Source organism: Denticeps clupeoides, chromosome 1 (genome assembly GCF_900700375.1).
Source record: "Denticeps clupeoides chromosome 1, fDenClu1.1, whole genome shotgun sequence".
NCBI lineage: Eukaryota > Metazoa > Chordata > Actinopteri > Clupeiformes > Denticipitidae > Denticeps > Denticeps clupeoides.
Window position 1 is genome coordinate 6,298,525 of NC_041707.1, and position 27,560 is coordinate 6,326,084.

At 41.7% G+C, this 27,560-nt stretch overlaps 1 protein-coding gene across 1 annotated transcript; it reads right to left on the reverse strand.

The window, feature by feature from the left end:
- Nucleotides 1–27,123, reverse strand: spata17 (spermatogenesis associated 17). Its single transcript, XM_029000486.1, has 10 exons — nucleotides 27,056–27,123; nucleotides 26,771–26,860; nucleotides 26,128–26,209; nucleotides 24,936–24,986; nucleotides 23,212–23,315; nucleotides 19,186–19,309; nucleotides 16,210–16,398; nucleotides 14,055–14,203; nucleotides 11,591–11,729; nucleotides 1–156 (listed from the first exon to the last, which is right to left on the reverse strand). Exons 1-10 carry the CDS (start codon nucleotides 27,121–27,123, stop codon nucleotides 76–78), a joined length of 1,077 nt encoding a protein of 358 aa, XP_028856319.1. The 3' UTR covers nucleotides 1–75.
- Nucleotides 27,124–27,560: the final 437 nt, after the last annotated feature.

The window sequence follows — 27,560 nt, forward strand, 5'->3', positions numbered from 1 at the left end:
TTGTTTAGATATGCTTTTATTTCATAACAGTAAACCATTTGGCATAGAATATTCAACAATGCACAACACAAGTTTTCACACAATTTTGCCAGCATTGGAATAAAGACGTCCAAATTTGTCGAAGACCTGGCAGGAGGTGAAGACTGTCTTGAAAGGCTGAATGGAGAAATAACACAGAAATCACACTGTTAGGCATTGTACTTACAACATATGGAGTTCTTAAGAGCAATCTTGGTTTTCTTGTTTAAGTAAACAATTCCTTGGAAAGATTATTATTAGACAATTAAACTTGCTTTTCAAGTAAATATACATTAAAACCATTCATGTCGTAGAGACCAGTTTATAACAGCCATGAATCAGAAAACTTTATTGATGCTGGAGGAAATTTATTTATCCTGGCTTATGTGATGGCTGCCGTGACACACATAGACACGGAAACGCAAAAACTATAGAAATTTAATTTCTAAAAGAAATATAATAAAATCTGTAGAAATAAACAGACAATGCTTCATACAGAAATGCTAGGTACAATAGCTATAATATAATGAATCCCTATTCACTTCCAACTTACCACCTCAAGCGATTTTAAACCCAGCGTCTTGCCCAACAACCAACGTCCCATTAGGAATCGTTTCAAAAAAAGAGAACTCCCCCAGTGCAACAGACCCAGACGCTGACAGTAGGGCCACCTCACCCTGAGGAGGTTACCACAAAGAGTGCTGAGCTACCGGATCCCCAGCTCTGCAGCTTTGAGATGAGGTTCACATCTGCCTCACCCCCAGCTCCCTTTGCCCTTTCCTCCGGGCAGCTGGCCTGGCGACCCCAACCTTTGATGCTGGCAGAGGAGAGGTGGTTGCTGGAAGTAACTGGGCCTCTTAATCATGTCCGTAATGCATTTTTACAGAGCCCAGTCAGCCTGTTAATGATGAATACGGGATCCATAACAGAATATGTGACCTCTTTTTTTGCAGCGCTGCAGAAAAGCTTAAGATATTTTTAGTTGGACTGGATTCAGGTTTCATAACTGGCCCAGTTTCTATGGTAACATTGGGCCCACTCAGTCAGTCTCTTAAGGTGTGGGCTGGTATGGAGTGACTCCCCTAGAGGCTGACCTGGTCTAAAACATGCAACCATTCAAGGCCTGGTTATAATTCAGCAACTAAAAGGATCGCAGGATTCAAATCTAAATGGCAGGAGAAGGAGGCAGGGAAAGAGAGGTGGGTATTTAATTATATATATATTTATTTTTTTCTTTTAAGACTAAAAAAAGCTGAAGCCGAGGAAGGACAAACTAATGTCACAGACTGGGGCATTGACAATTTCATTCTCCTAGGCAAGCATGTGATCCCCCTGTCAGTCAGTGTCCACTGTGATGACAATCATCCCTGCGCCGGGGCCTGGGGACAGAGTTCAGCCGTCCTTGTGAGCAGGGCTCAGCCCTGACGCTAACAACGGTGGAAGAACGCAAATGGACAGTCACAAGCTGCGCACACATGAACACGGCTCAATATAACATCTGAACCACTGTGTTATTTCTTTAAAATTGTAACGAACCATATTGTGGTCAGGCTCATGCGCTCTTTATCCAATGAGGCGCTGGCGCTCTTTTTGACCACTGCACAGATTGTGCAGATTGTGCCTGACGCTGACCACCGAGGTCGGCACTCTACTGGCTCGGAGAGGGACAGGGAGAGATCGCAAGGCCCATCTGCCTTCGGCGGGGCTAGGCTTGTCAGGATGAAGGAAAGGGGGTGTGGGTCTGGAGACGTGCTCCGTGTGACAGTTCCCTTTTGCACTCGAGGACCCTGAAACACTTGTCACAAGAGAAGTATTGAGACCACACACACACATTTGATTCGCAGCCATCGTCTAAATAAGCAAAACATGGTCTATATAATTTAAGAGGAATAAAGAACACGTGTGTTGTATTATTATGTATTATTATGTGTAGTGTTACACGTTGGCGCAATATGAGGAAAACCAGACTCTTTTGTAAGTTTTAACATGCCCGGTGAGGCCACTTTTTTTTGGTTGCCATGTGAAAAGACAGTAGGTGTGTGACGGTGATGGCTTCCAGGCGGTGAAGAGGGTGTGCGTGGAGGGCACCCGCTCCTCCCACGCCAACTTGGAACTATTGAATGTCCAGGTGCTTCACGGGTGAGAAGAGTGGGAGAAAAGTTCAGTGTGTGGTCGGATGTCTGGCTTGTTCACACCCAGCAGGAGGGGACCAGAGAGGGTCGGCACCATGCTGACCTGCCAGGGTTTATAGTCCCCCCGCCATGCAAATATGGGCACCTGTTGCCCTCTCTTTCTTGGGCTGATCTTCTGTGGGGGCTGACAAGAGTCCACTGGTGCTGGTCATCCCTCACCCCTTGTCAAATGTCCGGGGCCTGCTCACATTTCCACTGCATGGTGAAGGTGCGGTCCTCTCTACGAGATATGCTGTGTTTCAAACAGTTCGCAATGCTGGCCAAGTTATGGGCGGCTATTTCCACAAGCTCTTGGAGCATTGTGAGGGTCACCTGCCCAACTGTGATCTAGACCACATAAGGGAGGGCCTGTATGTAGCCCATTCCACCACCTCGTCCACAGTCAGATAAGATAGGCAAAGCCAGCTATGGGTCAGCCGGAAGGAGTCGGGCCGCTTGGGCGTGGTGAGGTTCGGCGGGGTTGTTTTGTGCTAAGGAAGGGAGGGAGGATGTTGAGCGCATCTTCAGCCGCATTAGGGGGGGTCCACTACACAGGTTCTGAAATGATGAAGTGGTCACATGGACGGGTCTTGGGGGGCACCGTAACAGTAGATTATGTTAGAATGGAGTGATGACATCATAAGGAAAACATTACTGCTCCACAGCCTCTCTTTAAATACTACTAACATTCTGAGCATTGAAACCAGTGCAGACTTGAACATGGAAAACAATCTACTTTTGCTATATCTACTATCTTGTTAACTAACACAACTTTAGAGCCATTATAAATGCTACCATAACAATTTCATTCCAGACATTGTGATGAACAGAATACAAATAAATCATAATCAATGATACATTTTTCCAGAATTAAAAAGGACAAATCTTAATTAATAAACTTTTACAGCACAAATGGACAAACGAAAATGCCCCATTAAACATCCAGCTCAGATATTTTAAAGCTTTAAAATATCCGAGGCATGTGCCTATGACATTAAACGTGGTGGGAGTGGTAAACACAGAATGCACCCCATGAACTGGAGCACTTTGTGAGCACTTAAAACTAACACACTTTCAGTCCACAGGACCCTTAACTTAACCTAGTGATTGTTGTCGTTCTCTCCAATAGTGCACAATAAAAAAAGACAAGAAGAAAATATGGGATTGATTTATTTGCTCCCGTGTTTCTTTATTTTTTCTTTTTTTACAACTGAAACCAATTAGCAGGGGTAGCACATGTAGTGCAGAATGTAGGTCAGCATCAAGTAATAAAAAAGTATTGACTTTTCTCTGACTGTAAGCAGCATGAAAGGGGTGGCGCGGCCTTGTCGTACATGAAAAGAGCTCCATTAATTTCACTTATTTCAAGAAGGGCCCTGTCAAGTCCTAATGCGCCCTGCGCACTGTTCGCATTCAGACACCCTGACATCAGCCTCGGTCCGGCTGAAATGAGTTTACATTATTTTAGCTACAGTGAAGTTGGCGGCATAATTCCCAGCACTTGGCTCGATGGAGCTGTCCATGCATGTGGCAGAGGGGCCTTTCATACATGGCTGAGTCGGGCTGAAGCTTCTACCCGTTTTATTCACATGACAAAAAGTGAGAATTTCATTTGGGACCTTTCTGATGTGGCCGAGAGAAGAAAAGAAAGGTCTTCCTTTGTTGTTTCGTCCCTTATTAGTATCTTGCATACATAATGACCCGGATATGTCGGCTACAACTCTGTGTTTTCTATGGGTAGAAAGTGGTAATACAACAATCCATCTGTCTTCCAAAAACTGTCAACATTATATATTATTGGACATTATATTATAACTTTATATGTTATATTTTGCAAGGCTACATAAACCAACAAAATTGAAGGTGTTCAATGGAGCAGTAACCCTTACCCTAAACACAAAAATCTATAACAAGATTTTACAGGAGGTCAGAAGATACTATTATTTACTGGCTACTGTTATCCTAAACTGATTAATTTTTGCATGCTTTATGGCTTTAATCATTTTAATATGCAATGTGTTTGGAAAGTTGAGAGATTACACCACTATCTTCATTCAAATCAAGTATTTACCCTCAGTTGGAGGGCTAAGAAGAAAATAGAGAAATTATGGTACACCTATATTTAGTAATAGCAAAACACGTGCAGTTGTAATTTGGGGAAAGTAGGAAAGGGGGGTGGGCTGGGCGTGTTCATGTCACTGAAGACACTGGCAGGATGAGGTTCTATGTAAAAGCCTATCTGCAGGCAGAAACTAATCACGGTAAGGGAAGATAAGGAAACCGGCTTTATGGTATATGGTAATCAGACAAAACCCTAAGCTGGCAATGCATAATGATTTGGTGTTATTCAGATGTTTGATGAAATATGCATTTCTGAAACTGGAGCCTCTTTTATCATTTTTTTTTTCCTTCGAGAGAAACGATTTTTTTTCATTGAAGTCCGAAAAGTGCATGAGACAATGAAACCATAACAAACATGATGCTACTCTCACAGTAAGGAATCTACTGAAATCACTGTTTGCACTACAAGAGCAATATAAGAGGTGTAGGAACAACGAAACCTCTAAAAAGGGAGGAATAAACATTAATTGAAATAACAAAATATCATTAGAGAACAGGTAAATTACACAGTTCGAGACTTGTCTATAATGCATAATCTCCACGATCTCGAAGGCAGAGAAAATCCCCAATTCTTCTAAAGTAATTTAGAATTCCTGTTTGCAAAGCTGTGATTAGGACTAATCAGCCTTCAGATACTCATGATAATGAAACATGTAAACTTGTCTGTGTCCAGTGCACACAAGAAATAATAAAGGGGGCAGTGGTGGCCACCTATAAGCGTAATCAGGAGGTGCTACTGAGCAAAGTACTTTCCCCACACACTGCTCCCCGGGTGCCTGTTATGGCTGCCCACTGCTCACCAAGGGTGATGGTTAAATGCAGAGGACACATTTTGTTGAGTCACCGTGTGATGTGCTGCAGTGTTTCACAATGACAATCACTTCACTTTCACTAGCTGAAAATTCATGTCTTTGTTCATTGTAGTCATTGCATTAATAAGAGTTGTTATAGTTGTTACTGTGAATAATAAAGAAGTCTTAATATGTTATATGACTGTAAATCAGAACTTTAAATATAATGTTAATTCAAGCATATTAATGGACACTGATGATGTCCTTGGAAATTCTATCATCTGCTACAATTCTACATAGTTTTGCCAATGATGTAAATATATAACATAATCCAGGATATTGTGACTAACATAATTCATTCCATGTTTTTATAATGAAAAGTTCAGTTTTAAAGCATCCTTCTAAACAATCTGTATGTTTGACACTTGAATATGATGATAAAGTGCCCCCCCAACACAGGTATCCACAATCCATCCCTTAATCAACATGAATCGCAGGGGCAAATCCGACCATATCAGGGAGACTGAGCAAAAACAGCACAAGGATGCATTTCTCTTGTAATTATATTCGCTGCTGTTCTCCTGCAAAGTAATCTCAGCCGCTCAGCTGAAGAGGCTTGTTTCATAATACTTAAATTAGATTTTTTTCTTCCTTTGGCTGGACCAAAATAAGAATGACTAAAAACACTGCAATATAATTTGCATAGCCCATCCCATTCCCAAGCAATGACCCAGTGTGTTATTCTGTTGCAATTAGTTCAAGCAAGTCAACAAGTGAAAAACGCAATTCAAAATATTTTAAAAAGTCAATATGGTCAATAATAATAATAAAAAAAAATTCATATGGGAAAACAGGAAATTATTATATTATATTATAGGGCAGTGGATGGCCTAGCGGTTAAGAAAGTGGCCCTGTAATCAGAAGGTTGCTGGTTCCAAGGTGCCACTGAGGTGCCACTGAGCAAAGCACCATCCCCACACACCTGTTCCCTGGGTGCCTGTCATGGCTGTCCACTGCTCACTAAGAGTGATGATTAAAAGCAGAGGACACATTTCGCTGTGTCACCGTGTGCTGTGCTTCAGTGTTTTCTTTTTTTTTTAAACATGCTAATTTTGGCCGCTTCCAACGTTCCAATGTTATTCACTCCACCTGTCGATGGCTTTAATGTTGTGGCTGATCGGTGTGAACCTCATATTGAAATTAGGGTAGGAATTGAGAACCAAATACACACTTCTGTATGTGCCCCCTCAGGTCTCGTGTATGCAGTTCTCTCTGAAATGAGGTTCATTTGCATTTTCTCTTTGCTGACTTATATCCCAAACAAAGGAAATATGAAAGCTGTCATGTTTCATTGTTCCAAACGCATTTTTTTCTCCCACGTCTCGAAAACCTAAGCTCAGGAGAGTTAAAGGATGTGAAACATGCAAGCGTGCGGCGGTTCAGCGAAGCACATCCATTTGCAAAGGGGATAGACTTTTCAAGTACGTTTGAGCGAACCGGGACTTAATGTAAACATAGTGGGGGTATTTCAGGGAAGGAAATCAACTCCGAGGTCTCATATTATACCTTTCATATTATACCTTCTAATTGCCACGCCTACGGGAGTCACCTCAGGGACATGAATCCTTAGCAGTTTATGTGACATTGCTGGCCCACACTTTGTCTGTGCCTCTCAGGAGCCAATGAAATTCTGGGATGCTTCCATTTGACTAATGGCAAATCAGTGCATTTAAAAGGACCATCTTGTGGCCCTTTTAAAACAAAGCCGACTTGACAGATCACATGCTGCGTTTCATATTTATTTTATGTTATTTGTATGTGGGCTGATAAAAAAAAAAATGCTGACATAATGGAAGAAAGTGTGCAGTTAATTGATCCATACATAACATAAAAAGTGAGAGGCATGCTATGAGAATTGTTTATTATACAGCAAATGAAGGGGCCAGGGAGTTTTAAACCCCTATAAAATGGTTATAGTGAATTACCCCCAGCCTCCTGGTCACTAATGTAGTGCAGTCTAGAGGGCTTTGGCAGGGTGGGTGGATGAAACTTTGCTCAGATGCCATATCATATCCTGAAGTCACTGCTAGTGTCCTACTTTATCCAGCTTATTTATTGCTCATAATTAATATCATTCGCATTTAAACACACCTCATATATCACACATATCATTTTGATGCATTATACCACCCATGATTAACAAGACGAGGCAGCAACACAGCATCGGTTTAAGCAAAAATTTCTGGCTGCTGCCAGCCCCGAACCATGATATTTTTAAAAATTTTTTATATATATATATAAAATTTGAGATGTAGGCTGAGTTGTTCTTGGCTAGGAGGTAGAATATGCAGGCTGGAGGGGGTGGGGGCTGGGGGAGAGGATAAGGGGAGGGGGGGGGGTGCAGAAAAAGCAATTACTGAAGCAACATTAAAAAAAAATGTGGGACTAGGCAGTGGCGGGCTTCTGCCACCAAGATATATCAGTTTAAAAGCGTGATTGATGAAAGTCTAATGCAAGCCGAAAGAGAGGCTTTGCGGCAGGACATGGCCACTGCATGCACTTCATTAGTCGCTGTAATTAGCCTGGTGGTTCAATTTGTTAGCACTGGTGGTGATAATGCCAACATCAAAACATGGCCCGTCCACTCTGCCGCACCACGGGTCTGATGAAGGGCCTTCCTCGTCAAGCGGGCATTAACTAATACACTAATTACGGAAGATAGGGGGACTGCAGCCTGATTGTCACTCTGTCTGACCGCATTACTTCTCAGTGTCAGTCCTGACGCGGCACGACTGTGGGACTTCACTACAGATGAAATAAAACAGGACTCAGGAAGGGAGGGCATGAGCTACACATTACTGTACATCTGGGTACCCACTGAGACCGGAAAAGGTCCAATGACCAAAAAACTATTCATGACCTAAAACAAATTTTTAAAAATGGCTGCTCTTTAAAATATATGTCCCTATTTACCTTGATCCAGGTGCTTAGAGAGTGAATTTCTGGCAAGCAAAAAACACTAATCCTTCCGACATCACTTTCTTTTTAGCTGTACAATTGAGATAAATCATCAGGCCTTGCATTCAGGTTACACATGTTAATCTGTGCAAAGAATGGATCTCAAGGTGCTAACGAAAAGAATAGGGGAGCGGGTGGAGGGAGAAGAGGAAAGGGAATGGGTGTAATTTAATCAGAAATGCACTTGAAAATCACCATATCCATCATTATCTTCTTACCAGACAAAGTGGGAAAAGTGAGGGGCGAAGGAAATTCATTTAAAAAAAACTGGTTTGTGTGTGCCACCTCGGATGCGTTATTCATAGCGAAGCGGCAAAGGCAGGGAAAAGCGGGACATTCATCAACACTCAGACAAATGACAGAGGATTACTAGTTAGACAGCGTAATAAGTGCCATCTAATCTCCTCTTTAGAATCAATTTATGTTTCCAGGCTCAGGACCATCATGAAGGGACAAACTTTCACCAATGAGAAATTGCATGCTTAAAAATCAGTTCGTAATCAGGAAGTAGTCATTGCAACTTTTGTATTGGAACAACACAATATAATAAAACATCAACAATTATTATAATTTTCTTATGAATTCCTATAAATATATACATTCAAACTATTATAAAAAATCTGATAAATGAAATAATAATATAATTATTAATATTTTGTGTTTTCTTTAATTTTACACGTCAAGAAGGACTAATCAGAGGCATTAGTAGATCAGAAAACTGATACAAACCCCATTATATCCTATTCTCTGTATACTTATATCCTACTGACAAAGTCATAAATTGAATGACACACGTGTTCCAATATGCACAACCATTGAAAACAAAAAAACAAAATGACACTGACATTTTTGCATTTTGAAATTTTTATGGCCTTCAAAATATTTCAAAATGAGTGCACAGAAAAAGTGCCAGTGTGTCTATAACGACTGTTAAAACCATGAGGGGGAGCGGTTAGAAGCTGACAGAAGCTCTTACCTCTGACTAGGCTTCCTCAGCACTCAGAAACAAACTACCATATGAAGAATGCAGCCCATTATGCCTGACCACTGTTAAACAGTGCTGCACGTAGTTCTGCCAGGTCACGTGGGGGTAGAGTATGATCCTGATCTCTGCTTCAACTGGTCCTAGACGTGCTCTATGGGGTTAAGATCAGGGGACATTGATGGCCATACCATGAAAATCCTGAAATCGAGCTGTGACAATTCTGCCACAATGTGGTGGAGCATTTTCATCCATGGACAGAAAGTTGGGGGTGTGCTGGTGGAACTGGGGGATGACGATGATGGGTTCTATGATATCTCTGAGGTAAGAACGTGCAGTGACTGAGCCATGTACAATATCACATGTACACATCTGTTTTGCTCTGACTGGTGATGCCTGCCCAGACTGTTACATTTACATTTACAGCATTTGTCAGACTCCCTTATCCAGAGCGACTTACAATCAGTAGTTACAGGGACAGTCCCCCCCTGGAGCAACTTAGGGTTAAGTGTCTTGCTCAGGGACACAATGGTAGTAAGCGGGATTAGAACCTGGGTCTTCTGGTTCATAGGCGAGTGTGTTACCCACTAGGCTACTACCACCCCTGTTGCACCTCCTCCACTAAAGCAAACCCTGGGGACCATGTTGACCTCAGCATGTCGCTCACCTCACCTTCTCCACAATGCTGACGTGACACTCATCAGTGAACAGGATGGTAAACCACTGCTGCATTGTCCAGGTCACGTGGTGTTGTGGCCACTGCAAACGTTCACATCAGTGTCTTGGTGTCACCTGCAACAGTCGTCTGGCTTTCAAGCCTAAGCAGTGGAGTCTGTTGCGAATGGTTTGTCTGGAAACCCTAGTTCCCCTCGCATCTCGTAAACGCGCCTGCAGCTGTGTGGCAGTCGTCTGAATCCTTAGGTACTGGTCAGCATTGAGGTCTCGTGGGGCTCCACTCCTGGGTCTGTCATGAACTCTGCCAGTAGTTCTGTGTTTTGATGCAAGTCTGCTGATGACACTTTGAAACACACCTTGAAACAAACTTTGAAAGCTCACGAGCGACATCTGACTGCCTGCCACCGACCCAAAGCCGCGCCACGGCCAGGCGACGCTGCTCGTCCGTTAAGTGTCGTTGTGTGTTCATGGCTGTTTGAATGATGAACTTGGAATGACTTACTGACAATACCAGCTTTTTATACCCACAGAATGTTGAAATTGATGCCACATTGAGATTGTCTCTTGGTATTGGCCCCAATATAAGGCACACCTGTACACAATGGGACCATTACATGGAAAACACAAAATGAGGTGTATCTATCACCCCAATACAATTGCCTCCCTATCCCAAAAATGTCTGAAGTGAAACAAACAGCGGATGTATGACATCCACTAAGTCTCTCAAAATATCCCTAACTTATTGTGAGTAGTGTATTTTAACAAAGAATCAGCTTTAATGTGAACAATGATGCCTAAAAGACAAAATGACTGATGTTTAAACTAAAATCTCCTTTTTCTCTTCTAAGTTAGTAGTATTAGATGTTGTTGAATAGTAGCGTTTGTGTTTGTTTCTTGATGCTATTAGCAGGTTTTATTATGCTTACTGTAATTCAGGTCTAACTGTTAATGGTGACCCTGTAATCATATTAATAGTTTATACAGGTAATTACACCTCACATCTGGTTTAAAAGATTCAGTAATGCTTTCAGATGCTGCATGCAGTCCTTCAGCACAGCACTGCTGCCTGTGCACTGAATGTAGAAAGCAATCGTACATTTCTAATTAAGAGTCGCAAACAGGTAGGGCATCTTTAATTAGCAGTCGCTCTTGTTTTGTGGCGTAATCATTGTAATTAATTCCTGTCACGTCCTATTGGTGTAGCCTCTTACGGTGGGGTGTCTCCCCTGTTGGGTAAGAATAACCCCTGAAGTTCAAGCGCTGACTGCAATCTAACTATGGATCAGTGATAATCGGACACATCAATTATGCTAATCAAGACCCATGCCGCTGCTCCGACTGTCCACTTCAGTCAATGCACTGATCTGAGGCTTCAAGCACGTAGGACGTGCTGCAAGGCTTTCTGCAAATCTTTGTTCCCTGCCGTCCCTAAATATGACACCGGCATCATGTTCTAAATGAAGGCATCGAAGGGAACAGTGAGTCCCCATGCAGAGCAGGTACCAATGCAACACGGAGCCAAATACTTCCGCCCAACAAAGCATACGACCACAGTCAGCATCACGGCCACCTTATCCATTTCACTCCAAAGGAGGCATTTTCCAGGCAATTGCACTGGATGTAAAGGGCAGTGCCAGCTGTTGAGGACTAATAAAGAACAATCATCAATTACCTAATTATAGTCAATGCTTGAAGTAGGGGAGATTGGCGTCTCATTTTGTTCAGGATATATATTAAATAGTGGTCACATTTGACAAGTTTCTGCTGTTAAAATTTGGCTTTTTCCTTTTATATAGTGGTGCGTAAGACTGTACCTCTTTTTCCTGTAGGATTTCCTTTTTTTCTTCCCTGAAATGCTTTGTCCCATAAGCCACCTGCTCAAACGGGGCGCTGGCATGGATCAAAGGCTCGTACTTTTCGCTCTGTCTGCTCGTGTTGGAGAAAGGGTGGAACCTGTGGCAAAGCAGAGTTGATTTCACATGCAGGCAAAGCACAAAAGGCGATTAAAATTCCACATTCCCAATAACAAACAGCCGAATGGAAGCAAAGGGCGTGCTAAACACTGCGATGCGAGGGAGCCGATCATTTATCACAGCAAAATCAAACCACTATTTCTCACTGTACTGCTGATATCCCACATTCCCACTGTCAGCCTCGTCCATTAACCCACACCTCTGAACAGGAGGATCTCTTAATCTAAGTCCCTGCATTACATTAGTGCCCTTTGCTCCGAGTTAATGCATCTGCTTTCAAGTAACAGTACCATTGAATGGAAATTACTTATACATCACAAGTTCACATAATGTCTTGTGTGGCAACAAGCTGTGTAGTGATCGAAATGCCTCAGAATTCAAAAGGATCCTTAACTGTAGTTTATTTGGGGGGTTTCCACTTGCTCGCTGTGTTTTTTGGACACCAGCTCAGTGTAAATAGCTGTTACTTAGGAAAAATGCCAGATGTTAATTACAGTGCGGTTGATTTTGTAAATTGCACCCAAGACACATTGCCTGGAGGAAGATTTATCCTGCATAGTAAGAGGTGTCGGAGTGGGCCGGCGAAATGTCCGCTGGGCATTGGCTTGGCTCATCTGAAAACAAACAAACCACCAACAACCTTGGCACTTTCTGAGAACATAACCTGCAATAAAAGCCTTTTCAGATGGACTGAGGCGTGCATTCTCCCAAATGGTTCTTAACTGCAGCCCTAAACATGGAGAAACAGACCTTCAAGAAGGTTTTGATTTAGGACAAAAGTATCACAACACATCACTCATAAACTACAATATGTATAATCACGCATGTGATGTGTGCATAGCAATTGGATCAACATTGAATCAATTCTATTTACAAAATAAAAAGCCACATTTGACTTCAGTTTACTATATCAAGCAGAGGAAAAGTTCTCATCAACAGCAGTGCTACCCCTTTAAATAATGATACAATATCGCGGACATTCCTATTCACCAGAGACAAGAGCCTCCCCTACAAGACAGATTACAGTGTGAACCATGCTAATGTGCACATGGGACGGACATCACAGGGAAAAAATTAATGTGGCCCCAATGTCCCAGAATACACAATGGTTGTGGTGGTAGCCGGCTGGTTCACTTACTGCTTTCATTGCTTCCCAATTGCATTTTAATAGGGTAGTTTTTATTCATTCAAAGCCATTAAGGAAAGTTTGACTTCACACCGGGGATCTTTGGCAGAGCTGACCATACCCAGCAATTGCACACAAGGTGGCCACCAGGAGGGGAAAAAGCAAGAAAGACAGAAAGAAAATGATATGTTCAGCCACATTATACATTTCACCCCCCCCCAAAACCATATTCAGTTAATGATACTTAATAAAACAAAAAGATAATAATCATTTATTTAGCAAAAAAACTGTAAAATGAAACGTTCCGTTTTGACATGAATTTAGTGAGATTCTGTACTTATAAACTGCAGTTGGGTGTGAGCCTTCTTGTAGTAACCATTCTTAAGATGATAAGAAAAAATTGTTCACAGCACATATACATTCCATAAACATTTTTAATCATACTGTACTGCGTCTGCAGCACCATCAGTCAAGTCCAAAGTGCTTATACAGATAATACAAAAAGACTGTTACAATCCACCCAAATATTATCTGCATCAAAAGCATTCGCGACTTCATTAGAGTGGAAAATTAAGCTCGTGCGGGAAGGGTGAAAAAAAAGCTGAAATTTAGGTGGCACTTTGAAAAAAAAATTCCAGTGGAAATTAGCGAGAATAAGACGCCGGATGCTGGATCAAAAGGGGGCTAATCGTGCTTGGCTCTGCCCTGGAGCATGCACATGTATAATACGATTTGCACAGTAACTACTTCTCCTATTACAGCTTGTTTGGAGTATTCTGTGTTAATGGGGTTAGCTAATTTAGTGTTTAAAGTTGAGGAAAAGGCCGCCCTGATTAATAAATGCTGCACGCTGTGCTTATAATTAAAATAAATGGAAAGGCTTAAAACGAAGATGGTACTGTTTAAGAAATTGTGCCCAAAATGTTGTTATGATAATCCACTACTACTACAGGGTACAGCAACAGTCGCTGTGCAGTATATATATCTAATAAGGCTAGGTGACATTATGCATTAGGTGTGTTGATTATTTTTTTCCCACAAGCTAGATGAATGTAGATACACTGTAGATACATGAACCGTAAGCCAATTAAAATATAGACATAATATTTTAAATTTGAGAAAAAAAAAAAAGTGTTTTGCATGCAGAAGCAAGTCAGGTGGTGCAGTGTGGGTACTCACGGGTGGTCGACGACACGACCCCTCCACTCCTCACGCCTGAGCTCCTCTCTGGCCTCTTCCAGAGCGGTGATGGATGTGGCCACGCGCAGTGTCGGCTCCAGGGGCCGGTAGCGCTGCTGCCACACCTCCAGCGGCTGGCGGAAGGGTCCCTGACAGGTATGGGATAAGGTAAATGTTTTATTGCCGTGTCGGCCTGTCACGTTATTGATGAGGCTCCAGGCCTTCCCAGCTGCCCAAGGCTCTACCAACCTCCCCCCACAGTTTTACTTAAATTATTAACACAGGTAATTTGTCCTTATCAACCCAGTGGTCTCACCTGAGAATACATTCAAGCATAAGGCTTACATAAACAAAGTTAAAAATAAGAAAAACTTATAAATTAGAGATGCTCCATTAACAGGTCACACGAGTCTGCAAAAAGGCAAGTGTAAAACCACAAGCAAGTTATTTTGCCTGCTTTGTGCTCTCCTTTTGCCCTAGTTGGATGTGTGTTTTTGACCATTTGATTAATTTGCCTCACTACCTCACTTGCTCACAACCTCACTAACCTGTATCTATGCTGTTGCAAACAAGAATGTGCTCCATAATCGATGCTAAAAACACAAGACTCCTCCATTTCAGCCAGTGACATGACAAACATCTGTGGTGGGATTCGCCCAGCATGACTTCTGTCAGGTATGATGGATGCCCTCGGCCCTCCAGACCACTTCCTCTAAGCGGTAGGAAGCCAAACCCCCTCTAAAATTGTGTATTGGTAACATTGTTTAGTTGTTACTTAGGAGTCTCATCAAGCCAAAAAAAAAAAAAAAAAAACAGTACATGAAATGAAAGGTCATCGCAGCTTGATACAATTTAATGAAAATTCCTGGACTTCCATTTGGATTCCACCATTTATTTTAACTTCACTCGGAAGAAGTCATTTTGTTAAAGCTTCATGAACTCTATAAAAAGTCAAAGACATTTGTCTTTTTTATTATAATGGTAGATGATCTACACAATTCAGTTACTATGAGCCGCTTCCCTACACCAAGAACTTCCTTTAGTGGATCAGTTTGTTTTGTTTTAGAGTTTGACCTTCAGCACTTAATGCATGCTGGCGAGAGGGTCCCTGTCCTTGGTACTATCAAAACCAGATCAGTACCCTGGGTTGACCAATCCCCCCCACTTCCCAAAAGAACACATATAATCAATCTATCACTGGGAGATGGTTATCACAAAGGCGAGAGGCCTGGGGAGAGGTCTTCCTCAAGCCACAAATAATTCGGAGGGAAAGAAGCAGAGTGCGAGAGAGAGAGAGAGAGAGAGAGAGAGAGAGCGGTGGTATTGCCAGGCTGTTCTGAGGGTAAAAATCTAGATAAATAATGCATCTGCAGCCAATGGCGCATTGTCTGAAAGATCTGCTGCTTTTAATGAATTCCCACTAACAAGACACAGCTGGAGCCCCTGGCGGCCCAGGGTGAAGATACTAGCCCTAATAAAAAGAAATGATTCACGCCTCATTTCTGCTCACTTATGTTTTACATTAATAGAAACCAATAATAGGAACCCGTTACCATAAAAGTCATGGACCGTAAATAACACAAATGGCAAATACGTATCATCAAATAGCTCTCGCAGCTGGACAAAATGACATGCTAGGTTTGAGGCTACTTAAAGAATTCTTTATCAAGGCTCGATAAATGCCTGAGTATTCCCTTCCCGAGGGCAGCTTGATGGGATCTGTTTAATAGAAGACCTCTGTGGATGACAGGCACGCTTATCACTAGTTATTTGAGCATCTAAGTGCCCCAACCGCATCTGAGGGTGACGAGAAACATGTTTTAATGATATTATTCTTCTTAGCTGACAGTTTTTAAAGACATCTCATGCTGACAGTCACATTTTTGCTTTAATCACTGTTATCTTGCTGTCTCCTGTGATAATTAGCTATAATGGCTTGCTATCTAAGAGCCAAAAGAAGTAAACAAGCAAATGAAGGCCGTGTAGTGAATTATTTATTTATACACTCAAATATAATATAGTAGCATTTACATTAATGGCAGGGTCTCTAATTATACTCTTAAAGTTTTTAGAATGTATTACTTATTCTGTGCAATATTGAGTAAGGCTGGTCTGTAAATGCCTGGTGCAATTCTTTGTTATAAGATGATCATACCTGAGGCTTTTTGGTCCTTATAGGTGGCAGATGTGTGGCGCTGCCCGCCTCAGTGGGCGACTCCATCTTCTTGCCTATCCTATCTTTGTGTCTGGATGGGGACTTGGCCAAGGGCGGCTTCGCGCTCCTCATTCGCAGCTCCATCTCGCCGGGGCTGTCTCTGAATGGCGAGTTATAAACACCGGGACACTGGAAGAGTCGCATGAAAGAGTAGACAATTTAACAGCATTTAAAATCTCCTTCTTCAGAGTGTTCAAAACACCACTTTTGTTAATTATTGAAGCTATTTAATGTAGTTAAGGACAATACATATGCATGAGTAGATCACAATTCATTGCCTGTGCTGGGGAGTGTTGTAGTCCCTAAATTTGCTCTGACAGTTATCACAGCAGAGAGGCCTTTCCCCCTCAGGACATGGGAAAGGTCCACCGTGATAAATATTCATCACTTACGTATTTCTCGAGCAGGGAAATCACCAGTTCCGTCTAAAGGCACCTCTGGCTGCTCCTGCATGCAGGACATGCTAACAACGCAGTGGGTGGTGAGCGGAGAAACCTCCGGAGAGTCCAGAGCTAATAGCTTCCTCGTGACCCCCTCAACAACAGGCCACCCATAGCACAGGCTCCAGACGTATCCGCCCACCACCCGCCATCCCCACCCCTGGAGCAGAACGCGCACCTCTCATTTCGGCGGTGGCGTTCTTGCCTGCTCACAGGTATCCATGCAAATAGCCCGCAAGGAAAAAATAATTTACCTTTCTTTATTTTCACCACTCGTCCAGAGTAAAAACAATTATACATCTGATCACTTCCGGACGGGCTCAGATCCATCATTTCAACACCTGTCACACACCGCACACCAGAGTCCTTTTCACTTCCTGCACTGTGCCGTCCCGCCGGCGGAGCTTCTAGTCGTGGTCACAAACGGCTAATAATCTGACTGCTGTTATAACGTGAGTGATCCTCCCAGTGGTTTAATTAGGAGTGGAAGGCTTTGTTAAAGCCGTTCTACTATATATGCTAATAACTTACACTCTTTTTTTCTCTCTTTCTCTCTATTTTTTTTTTTTTTTTACAACTGCGGGGGTACTCAGCGCGGGTGGCAGCGCTCAGAGGCACGGGGTACAGTGCAACATGGTGGGGGGTACGCAGCAGACTCCACACTCGCCTTGGACATAAAGCAAAAGAGCAATGATGTTGACCCTCGTACAAAGCAACTAAATCTATGTCAGAGGAGGCACTTTTGTCCAGCGGAATTTCTCCCGTTAACGATGAACTGTGGGAGCGCCATTCATTTCCTGGTGACAAGGTCAGACTGTGGGAAAAAGAAGTCCCTCGCCATATGCACAGGAGAGCAGTGGAGGACCACGGCCAGAAGATAGCAGATCCCCTCTCTCCCAGGCATGGCAGCGTGTATCTGAGGCTTGCAGTTTAAGCGCTTGACCTTTCGGGAGAACATTATCACCGCTGAATAATGTGCATGCTCAAAACGTGTCACGGCGCAGTATGTGTATGTGTGTGGGGAAAAAAGGAAAAAAAAAAAAAACAGAAGAAACTTCTTGCAGCTTCTCCATTCACCTTGCTGTAGAGCCGTCGCATTCATCCAGTGCAGAGCTTGGCATTGTCAGGCAAAGAACTGTTCTATGGTCAGAATGTGGGCACCTTTACTGGGCTGCATGCGACAACCATGATGGTATGGATGCTATGCCATACCGGGGCGTGTGTAGTATTGACAGGGTGGGGGGGTGTGGGGTCAACTCATTTTATTTTTTTATCCATTTTGATTAAAAAGTCTTCATCTGTTGTCCAGGCTGGAACATGTCATGGTTTTCAATTCAAAGTGCAACGTGTAGTTCGGTGATGCGAACTACTTTTTGATAACCTATTCTATTGTTGTACATACAAAACAAGTTACCATTTAACGTTTCATTATGCTAGTCAGTCCCCTTCCATTCTTAAACATAACTGATGAAGTTCAAGGTTGGGCTTCAGAAATAATGACACACAAAGAAAAAAAAAAAAAAAAATACTGATAACTAGCAAGCAGCCCTGAAATAAGCAGTGCTTGGGAAAAAACGCTCAGTGTGTGCAGACTACTGAATGGTGGGTAGCTTGTAGAAACACATACACACAAACATATCCTCGGGCATACATGCCTGTGGACCCTCGCATCTGTTGTCCATTAAGCACCGATGTCTGTTATTTCTTGATTTCCACCCTCAGACTCCCGACAGCTGGCCGAAGTGCCCTCCTGCCCCAGCGATCACGACGTTCTGGCGCGCTGCCGCCGCCAGCGTTGGGAAGGGACGCGAGAAGAGGGGAGGAGCCGGGCGGGCACGACAGGATGCGGGTGCTGCCGTCAGAGGAGGCGAGCAGGAAGGTGTAACGACCGTAAAGGCATGAAGGGGATGGGGTGAGTGAAATATCCGCAGGAGGCCGGGTGTTGCTGAATCAACACTGACCAGCGCACTTCATCATAATTATCAGGACACACTACTGCCAGGGGATTTATAAAAAAAAAAAAAAAGTCCCGCTCAGCAAATGATTGGTGCCGCTAGGAGATAGGCAGCGTTAATACACTGTCACAGTCTACTGTGTAGTGAGATGTTCCACGTTCAATTACTCCTGGCCGGGAAATTCAGGATAAACATGCTCCAATGTTGGAGCCGGCTGAATGAGCTTCTCAGGGTGTCGTAAGCTGTGAACCGGCCTGAAATGATTGCTGTTCAGTACACAAATAGCCTTTCAGTGCTAAAGTGAGGAGTAGGCGGCGCTTTTATTCTCTCAACAACTCCAGGGACCCTTTGCCCTGCGTGTCCATAAATATTAAAAGCCCCTCGCCAGCTCATTTGTTCCTCATCTCACTGGGTTATCAGGTCAGTGACAGGTTCAAGTACGAGCAGAGCTGCCGGTGCTTAGACGGGGAGGAAGGGAAGGTGCCTGCGAGACTTTGACTGCAATGTCAGGCCGTGTCTACCTGCTTAGTGCTGAGTAAGAAATGCATCTTCTGGGCCAGGATACATTTCTCCCGCTCCTCACGCTCTGTTCTCTCCTGTTCTCTCATCCTCCTCTGGAACTCGGCAAACTCCTCCAATGTCTTCCTGCGAAGAGAGACAGAAGGCATAAAACCAATTTCACACCTACTGGCTCTTTCTGCAGGTGCACCCTGTGTCCCACTGAATTGAGAGCATGACAAGAACTGTGTAACACTGAAGGGACCTGGATCCAGACCTTATGTTCACTCTGCTGTTTGAGATGTCTGAAATAAAGATGAACTCTTACCTGGGGTCAGGTGAGGATTTTTTTCTAAAACTACCATTTTTTGTGGGTCCCACCACAGTCTGTATTTGCTGAGTTACACAATGTTAAATGAACACAATACAAAAAGACCAGATTCTGGTAAAGTGATAACATAGAAACATGATATTTAAGATCTAAACTTCATGACACACTGCATATCTACACCATAAGTCGAGTGTCACGCGAACAAAACTGACACAAGTCCAGTTATATAAGAACATTTTAACCAAACATGTTATAAGAGTTCTTATGTTGAGATACTTATTGACTGCATTTCATTCACTTTTCACGAAGGTAAAGAGATTTCTTTAATATTAGATGTGTATTATATCTCTATAGAGTAGGTGTGTCCATTTTTACTGGTAGCACAAGTTGCTTTTAATAATGACACTAAAATGCATCCCATTATTTTATATCAACAGAGTAATCCATCATCAATGTTTCTGGTTCACAGGATTCCTTTTTATTTCTGTGAATGTATGAAATGGTCCATTATGACTAGACAAAATCTACAGACATTGCTTGTCCATTTGTGATGACTTTGTTTTAATGGTATAAATGGGTTCTGAAGTGCACACATTTGAACTGAAACTGTAATATTTAACAGAGGTGATGTTAAAATGGTGGTGCCATTCAGAGGGACAGAAACATTATAGATGTGATTATATAACCTAAATTATCTCATTCAACCACAGACTAAATGACACCAGACCACTATCAATCTGTTCTGAACAGATTATGGTCCTGTAAAAGGAATATATTTTATCAATAATGGAGATATTAAGCCACATGGCATCTGTTGTAAAAACTGCCGATGTGACCCACGTTACAAACCAGACTTAATGGGTGCATGAGCATAAAATGACAGGTTCATTTAAACCATATAAAAATATACAAATCACACAATTTAGAAATTTCAATTCATACATAAGATGGATCAAATAAAAAGCTGGACATTTGTCATACTGGTCATTTCCTCTAACTCTGTTTTCAATTATGACAGCACAAAGAGGAAGATTATTATGCCCTTTATACATGGTTATAGTATTTGGGTATTGCAGACATGCCTTTTTTCCTTCTTCTGCCGTACAGGATTTAATTACAAAATAAATGAAATATGCTGAATAGCATGGCCTCAATTTGGTCACCTGCTTGCTGGAATTGCTTATTAATCCTGAAGAAAGTTGAGGAATAGTGTTTTTAGTTTCTACCTCCAGGGTTTTTTTCCCCTATTACTTTCTTCCTTAGGGTGAGGAAGGAGGGTGCATTTCCTGACCAGTTTGTTTGCCTGGTGGCACGTTGTCAGCGTGACCTTTGCTAACCTATATCTCACACTTATTATTAATTACACTGTAGTGGACAAAAGCCAAACAGATTTGTAACCATTGAAGGCATCTCTATCTGTGCCTGTGACTGGGTGGCTGAACACAAAAACCTCATTAGCCCTGATCGGCGAGTAGGGAGACATGGGAACAGCAAACACAGATGACCTCTCTGTGTCCTTACACAACAGACTTGGGTTTAAAGTGAAGCTCCAGCTCATGTCCACCCTACTGTAGTAAAAACACAGACTACGTTAGAACCGGCCTAAAGTTCACTGAAAAAAGAAAACACAGGCTAAACTTAAAAAAAAAAAAATTAATAGTTAATTAATAAAACTAATATTTTTGCATTGATGTAATTTAAATAAACCAGGTAATAGCAGGTTTATAATTTTTTTCATATCAATGCTAGAATATTATGTGTGACAGATGTATTAGATATTTTATTTTAGCCAGTGTTCACTTTTTTCAGTGTAACAATTTACATTATCATAATTTAAAGAAATGAGTTACTACAGCAATTTTCTTTATTACTGCTACTTCCAAACAGTAGACGAAAAAAAAAACAAAAAAAAACATGACATAGCCTTTAGCATACACTAAGCACATCACACCCAGACAATACCCGTAATATATCACATAAGACCAGTATACTGTATTCTCGACTAAAAAAAGCCCACAGTGCAGCCGTCTACTTCACCAGTGTCCTTGAAAGGGACACCAGCGCGGGGGGAAAGAAACCTAACCACTCGCAGTCCATAAATTTCCCTTTCGCTTGCGATGAGTTAAAGATTTGCCATGTTAGAACATTACAGAGAGAATTTATCTGATTATGGCAGTAATAATTACCCAGCTGTTTACTGCAGATAGAGAAATAATTCATGCAGGCAACAGGCCATGGTGGCAATGACACTCCGCATTTAGTAAATATGCAAACCGTTCACTTCTAATTACTCAGCCCAGAGGATGCCCTTATTAAGCTGGGGAACTTTAAGTGTCTTCTTGACAAGTGATAAATTGTTGCGCAGCACAAACTCTTGCTGTGGAATTACTGTGGCGAGCGTGGGTCTTGACTTCATTAGGATATGCAGAAGGGGGGGCGGCGGAATGAAGATGGACACTGTAACATGGTCAGCCCTGCCGACGGGCCGAGCGGCGGGCAGGCGGTAATGAAACGACACAGATCGCTTCGTATGGGAAGATCCTTCACTGCTGCCAGCGACAGCGGCTGGCCCAATGTTATTGGCATGCAAGGTCCCCTCCGCTCTGACTAAATGGCAACCATTAGTGCAATATTTTTTTCTAAATAATTAATTCCAATGACGCCGCTACATGGATTAAAATGCTGGCACGTGGACCTCAGCGGGGTGACTGATCAGTCAAGGGGTGATCCCCAGCCTAATGCCGAGCGGATTTCCCCCCCCCCCCCAAAATAAATGAAATCTCTCGCTAATTGACGGCGACCTCGGAAGCACTATATAAACAAGTGATTAACTGGTGTGCAGACAACCCCTTGTTGAAGGGGGGGCGGGAGCGTATCCTGAATGTCACAGTGCATGTGTTCTACAGTAGAGCGAGACAGCAGGGCTGACAGCCCATTCCAAATCTTACTGGTCTCAATCTCACACTTGTTTGCCCCTATTTTCCCAGAGTGTTTATCTGATTGGTGTTCACCAGGGCGGCACAGTGAAGCGGCGTCCACCTTCCAACAAATAAGAATGTCGCCACTGAAGACAGGCAGCGGGGCGCCGCAGTCAATCTTGCCAGTGAGCCACCGGTCCTTTCATTTTATTGAATATGAGTATATGTAATGTTACAAAACCTTCCTTTTCCTCACTTATATTTGATGCAGCAGCTTTTCATGTCAGGGAGAAAAAACAATAACACGGAGGTGACGAAGGCCATTAAAGTGGAACGGTCGTTCTGATGCTGCTTCTGCAGAGTGGAGGTTGAGTCAGTGATCCAAGGAGCACTTAACAAATTTACATTTAATTCTAACCTAAGCCTTAAGATATTTTCAGACAAAATATATTGGGTGTGTTAATGTTTTTCATAAAAGATGGCACCTTTTCTGCCCTGGAAGCACAGCATTTTTAATAATGTCACAGCTTGCTTAAACCAGAGGCTAATTTAATTTTTTTTGTGACTTCAGGCAATTTACACATACAGTATCTTCATGTCTACTTAATGCAAATTTTGTCACAAATTACTCAAATGCATTTCTCTTTTTATCCAAATGGAACAGCAAGTAAATATCATTGCAGCATTAATTCAAGACTGATTATCCAGAGAGTGCATCTTTTAGTCACCATGGAAATTCTTATACCACTTTTCAGTCAAACCATCAGAAAAGTAGCTGTTCATCTGCCATATTTGCCTACCTGACTTCTTCATTTTTCCTGGTTAGTCCTTCCAAATAAATCTTCCGGGCATAATAATTGTGCACATACTGCCTGACGTAGTAACCTCTCCATGTCTTCTGTATCTGTGCAAACATTTAGATTAAATAACAGTTATTTTTAACAAAATTTACCAACAACAACACAGGAAAAACATTTAACTTCATTGTCATATAGATTTACATACTTTAGAATTCTATGAATTTGAAAGAGTAAAACAAGGTGAACTTGCATGTTCCAATATTATTTGTGTTTTTGTTTGCCCACTGAAATAAACCTAAGCCTGCTCAATAAGATGAATGCACATTGCATGCTGTAGCTACCAACTTCCAGCCAGACCTCTGGAAAGAACAGAAGAGAATCTGCAGTGGACATCATTCCTGCACCCATGAGCTCCAAATGGGGACAGATGTCCTTCAGACTAATTAGGAGATTAAAACAATAGCAGGTGGAAAAAATAATGTGAAAAAAAAATAAAGCCAAATTAGAATTGCCATTGATCAGCAGTCAATAAATAATTTTAAATAAAGTAATTGCTGGCTCAGAATCCAAGTTCTTGGTGACCCCTTAGACTAGTGGAATCAATGTTGTATATTGCTCAATTAGATCTAATACAAATCCGGGGACCCTTGTAAACACTGGTTTCTATTAAGGGTGTAATACATTGGCCTGTGGTGAGGAGTATGAAAAAGACTTTGAAGGAAAGAAAACAGAATCCAAATTGATTAAGAAAGTACCTCATGAGGGTCCAGTGAAAATGAGATAGACATGTCCTCCATGAATACTGGGACAACTTGTCCCAGTTTCATTAGCAACTCGGCCGAGTGAAGTACAGTATTGTTGCATAAAAATAGTTGTAGCATATGTTAAAAAATGCATTCAAAAGAATGGTATAACAGACTAGATTCATCTCAGCATTCATTTTTTTAACAAATGTACTCCATTGTATAAATAATGCTATACCCCATTTTAAAGAAAATCAGATTCAAAACTCACCCTGCTTCTGGACATTTCATTTTATTTTTTATAAGAGCCATAAAACACTACCATCCTGTTAAGAAGCTTCTGTTCACATCTAAGTGGTAATAAGACTTTTGGTCCCATGCGCCTTGACCCCCGATGGAAGGTCAGACACTATCATCTCCATTGAATGCATGGAACAGGATCCTTATGAGAGCCAAGTGTCTGGGCCCATATCTCAGACCCGATGGTTACACAAGTGTAAAACTTCTGAGCTGGGCTTTCTGGTGATTTCCACACACTGCCCCTGTAATGTGTGTTCTTTTGTAAATGGTTATATTTTGTTGGACCTGTTAAAATCTTTTATCGGTTTCACTTGGGGAGAAAATGCAACGTGGAGTTGTAAAATGTGGGGTTTCAGTTCAAGCCACAACCCCCGTAAAAGTGCCAAAGTATCACTCAGACCTGAACACATTTGATTTATGGGTTGTGAAATATGTTAAATGTAAGCTTCTAAAAATCTCCATCACCATAGTTACATTCTGTATCTAAAAAGATATGCATAAAACTTCATTTAAAAAAATAATATTACAATGATATTACAGCATGTCTACAGTATGGGGCAAAGCCCAGACAAACACCTACCAAACTTACAAAGTACTACAGTCTGTTTGCTTACTGCATTAAAAAATAAATTGGGAAACCAAGCCACTTTTCATTTGCCAAACAAAGGCAGACATATTTACCCTGACAGCCATCTGATTGCATAAATTCATCTTCCTGGTGAAAAATGCTGCCTGTGAATAAAGAGAAGTGAGAGTGTTAAACTGCGGCCGCAGTGCGCCGGTGTCTTGAACAGCCTTGAACATGCAAGAGATAAAGCCTTCTTTATACATAATACATAAAAAGTCATAGAGACACAGAGCAGGGGGAGAGGAAGAGAAAGGTAAGTCAGACTTTGTATTGAAGGGACATGGCTCTTCTTAATACATAATGCAGACACTACCAAGAAAATCTATGGTAGTCAAGCTGGAAACTAATGGTGATATATGATGGCAAAATGCTCTACGCTGAGTTTGATAATCAATGGCACTCCGTGGAGGATAGGCGAACAATGGCAAGGAATATTCACAGCATGTAATGTTGCGATTCAATCACTGGGGCACACATTTAAGGAGACACTTCAGCAAACTATAAAAGGGATACACATATTAATAAGCCCAGTATAATGATAACTGTAACTGTTATGCTGCATGAATGGGAGAGAAAGACAGACATACAGTAAGAGAAAACCGTGAGAAATAAAGCAGAAGACAATGAAGGAGAACTATAAAAAGTGATAGTTTATGTGATTTGTTGTTATATAGGTCACATTCTGCATTGCCTGTTGCCTTTTGAAGGCAGGCACACTGATATTTTTTTTCCCCAAACATAAAATCTGTGCAATACACATTAGCCTGATATAATATAACTCTCTATTTCTGTCCTAAGAACAGCAACCCCGTTCAGATAATTAAATATCAAACTGGGGCTGAATCAAGTTATTAAGACAGAAAAAGTGTTTTGTTAGTTATCCAGAAACATTAAATCAATAGTACTAATTACATTTCAAGCAGATTTTCTACATTAAGATTTGTGGCATTAATCAAATTCTCTTACAGGGACAGAAAGGGTTAAGTGTCTTGCTCAGGGACACAATGGTATTAAGTCAGTTTGAACCTGGGACATTGTGGTCTTCAGGTTCAGAAGTGGTACCCAGCAGCTGTGCTGCTGTGTGTCACAATGACAATCACTTCACTTTAACTAGGCTACTACCAACCCTAGTCAATTCACTAAGGATATGGTTCAGATACATCTTCATCTTTTTAGATCACATGGTATGAGGCAACAATTCTATGGCTACTTCTTATGAAAATACATTTAACTCCACTCACTTACCTCCAACATCTTCCTGAAGATCCGTCGTGCTGAAAAGCCACGCCATATCTTTTGCATTAGAGTCGCCTTCTTGTTTAGATATCTATAATAAGTAAACATGAGATTATGGGTATTCATCATTTAGCGTGGGATCTTCTTTTAAACATGGAAAAATTTGTATTCATCATTAGCCTGTCTTCCAAATGCAAGTCTGCAGCCATTTCAAACTCAACTAGACCATCAATTTTGAAAAGGCCATTTATAACAGAGGAAAATCAATGCCTCTGTGAAACTGTAGCTGCCCAGGAGCTGCACTTAAGGAGCTCAAATTGTGGCTAATTAACCACTTAACACATTGATCAATTAACTAAAGTAATCTAAATTAACCCACTATCTGCGAGTTTGTCTGCTGACCCTGCAGAATTATGTTGGGGTTACAATACAGGCGCCCTGCAAGTGCAATCGTTTATGTCAAGGGGCAATATGAATATGATTTAAGTTGAAGACTGTAGTTATTGAGTTAAAACGTTGAAATCTTACAAAATGCAGTTTATTTAAAAAAAATGCAAAAAAAAGTCAGTCATGCTTTAGGCTTGTGGAAGTGTTTAAACCAAACCTTACAGTTAAAAGAACCAAGAAAAAAAAATACTATGAAGCAAACAACCTGAGATAGGCCCGAGTCTGACATCCTCTAAACCAGCTCTGTATCTTCACTGCTGCAGCATGTTCCAGTGCTCTGTTTTCCTCTGCAATCCTACAAAATACATAAAGACTCATTGTAAATGATCAAAATATTACATTTAGTTAGCAACGCACTGGCATTTATAGACAAGTAAGGAAGATATACATAAAAGCTGGTTCAACATATCCCGAAGCACATACTTAAAGGCACTCGAATAAAGGAAGCTTTTTTTGAGTTCCTCACGACAGACACTTTAAGATGGAGCACCTGATTCTGACGAAGTACTCTTCTCGAACTCGCTCGATTCGACTTAGCAAGTTCACCAGCTGCGCCATGTTCAGTTTGCATGTCTCCAGGGTAGCGAAAAAAATACCGCGTTGCCAGGTGCACCCTTTCTCCGCCGAATCTCGCTACCTTTGAAACTGCACGTCAAGCATTTTACACACTTTAGATTAGTCATTCACCCAAAACATACAACCCGTGTTAAACATATAATTGACATTAACTTGTCCGTTGTAAATTGGGTTTTAGAGGGATTCGCTTTTTTGTACCTCGCTGTTTTTTGGCGCTTTGAATCTGGCAACATAACCAGAAGCGTGTCGCGCGAATTTGGATGTAATGAAATGTTCAATATCTTTAAATTTCACATTTGCAATTATGGGAAATTTTGGGTGTTGGATTTCTTTCACAAACAGAATAGAAAAAAACATACAAATGTGAGGAGAAACCGAGGAGCACCTTGTTTGGTAATTTGCCGTCAGGTATGTGAAAT

Bases quoted from the DNA above. Each gene is read 5' to 3' on its own strand.
- spata17 (XM_029000486.1), bottom strand. From the start codon at position 27,123: ATGGCGCAGCTGGTGAACTTGCTAAGTCGAATCGAGCGAGTTCGAGAA. The intron at 19,310-23,211 runs GTAGGCAAATAT...CTCTCTTCGCAG, and splicing joins AGGAAAAATGAAGAAGTCAG to GAAGACATTGGAGGAGTTTG. The intron at 16,399-19,185 runs GTAGACACGGCC...CGACTCTTCCAG, and splicing joins TCTTACTCAGCACTAAGCAG to TGTCCCGGTGTTTATAACTC.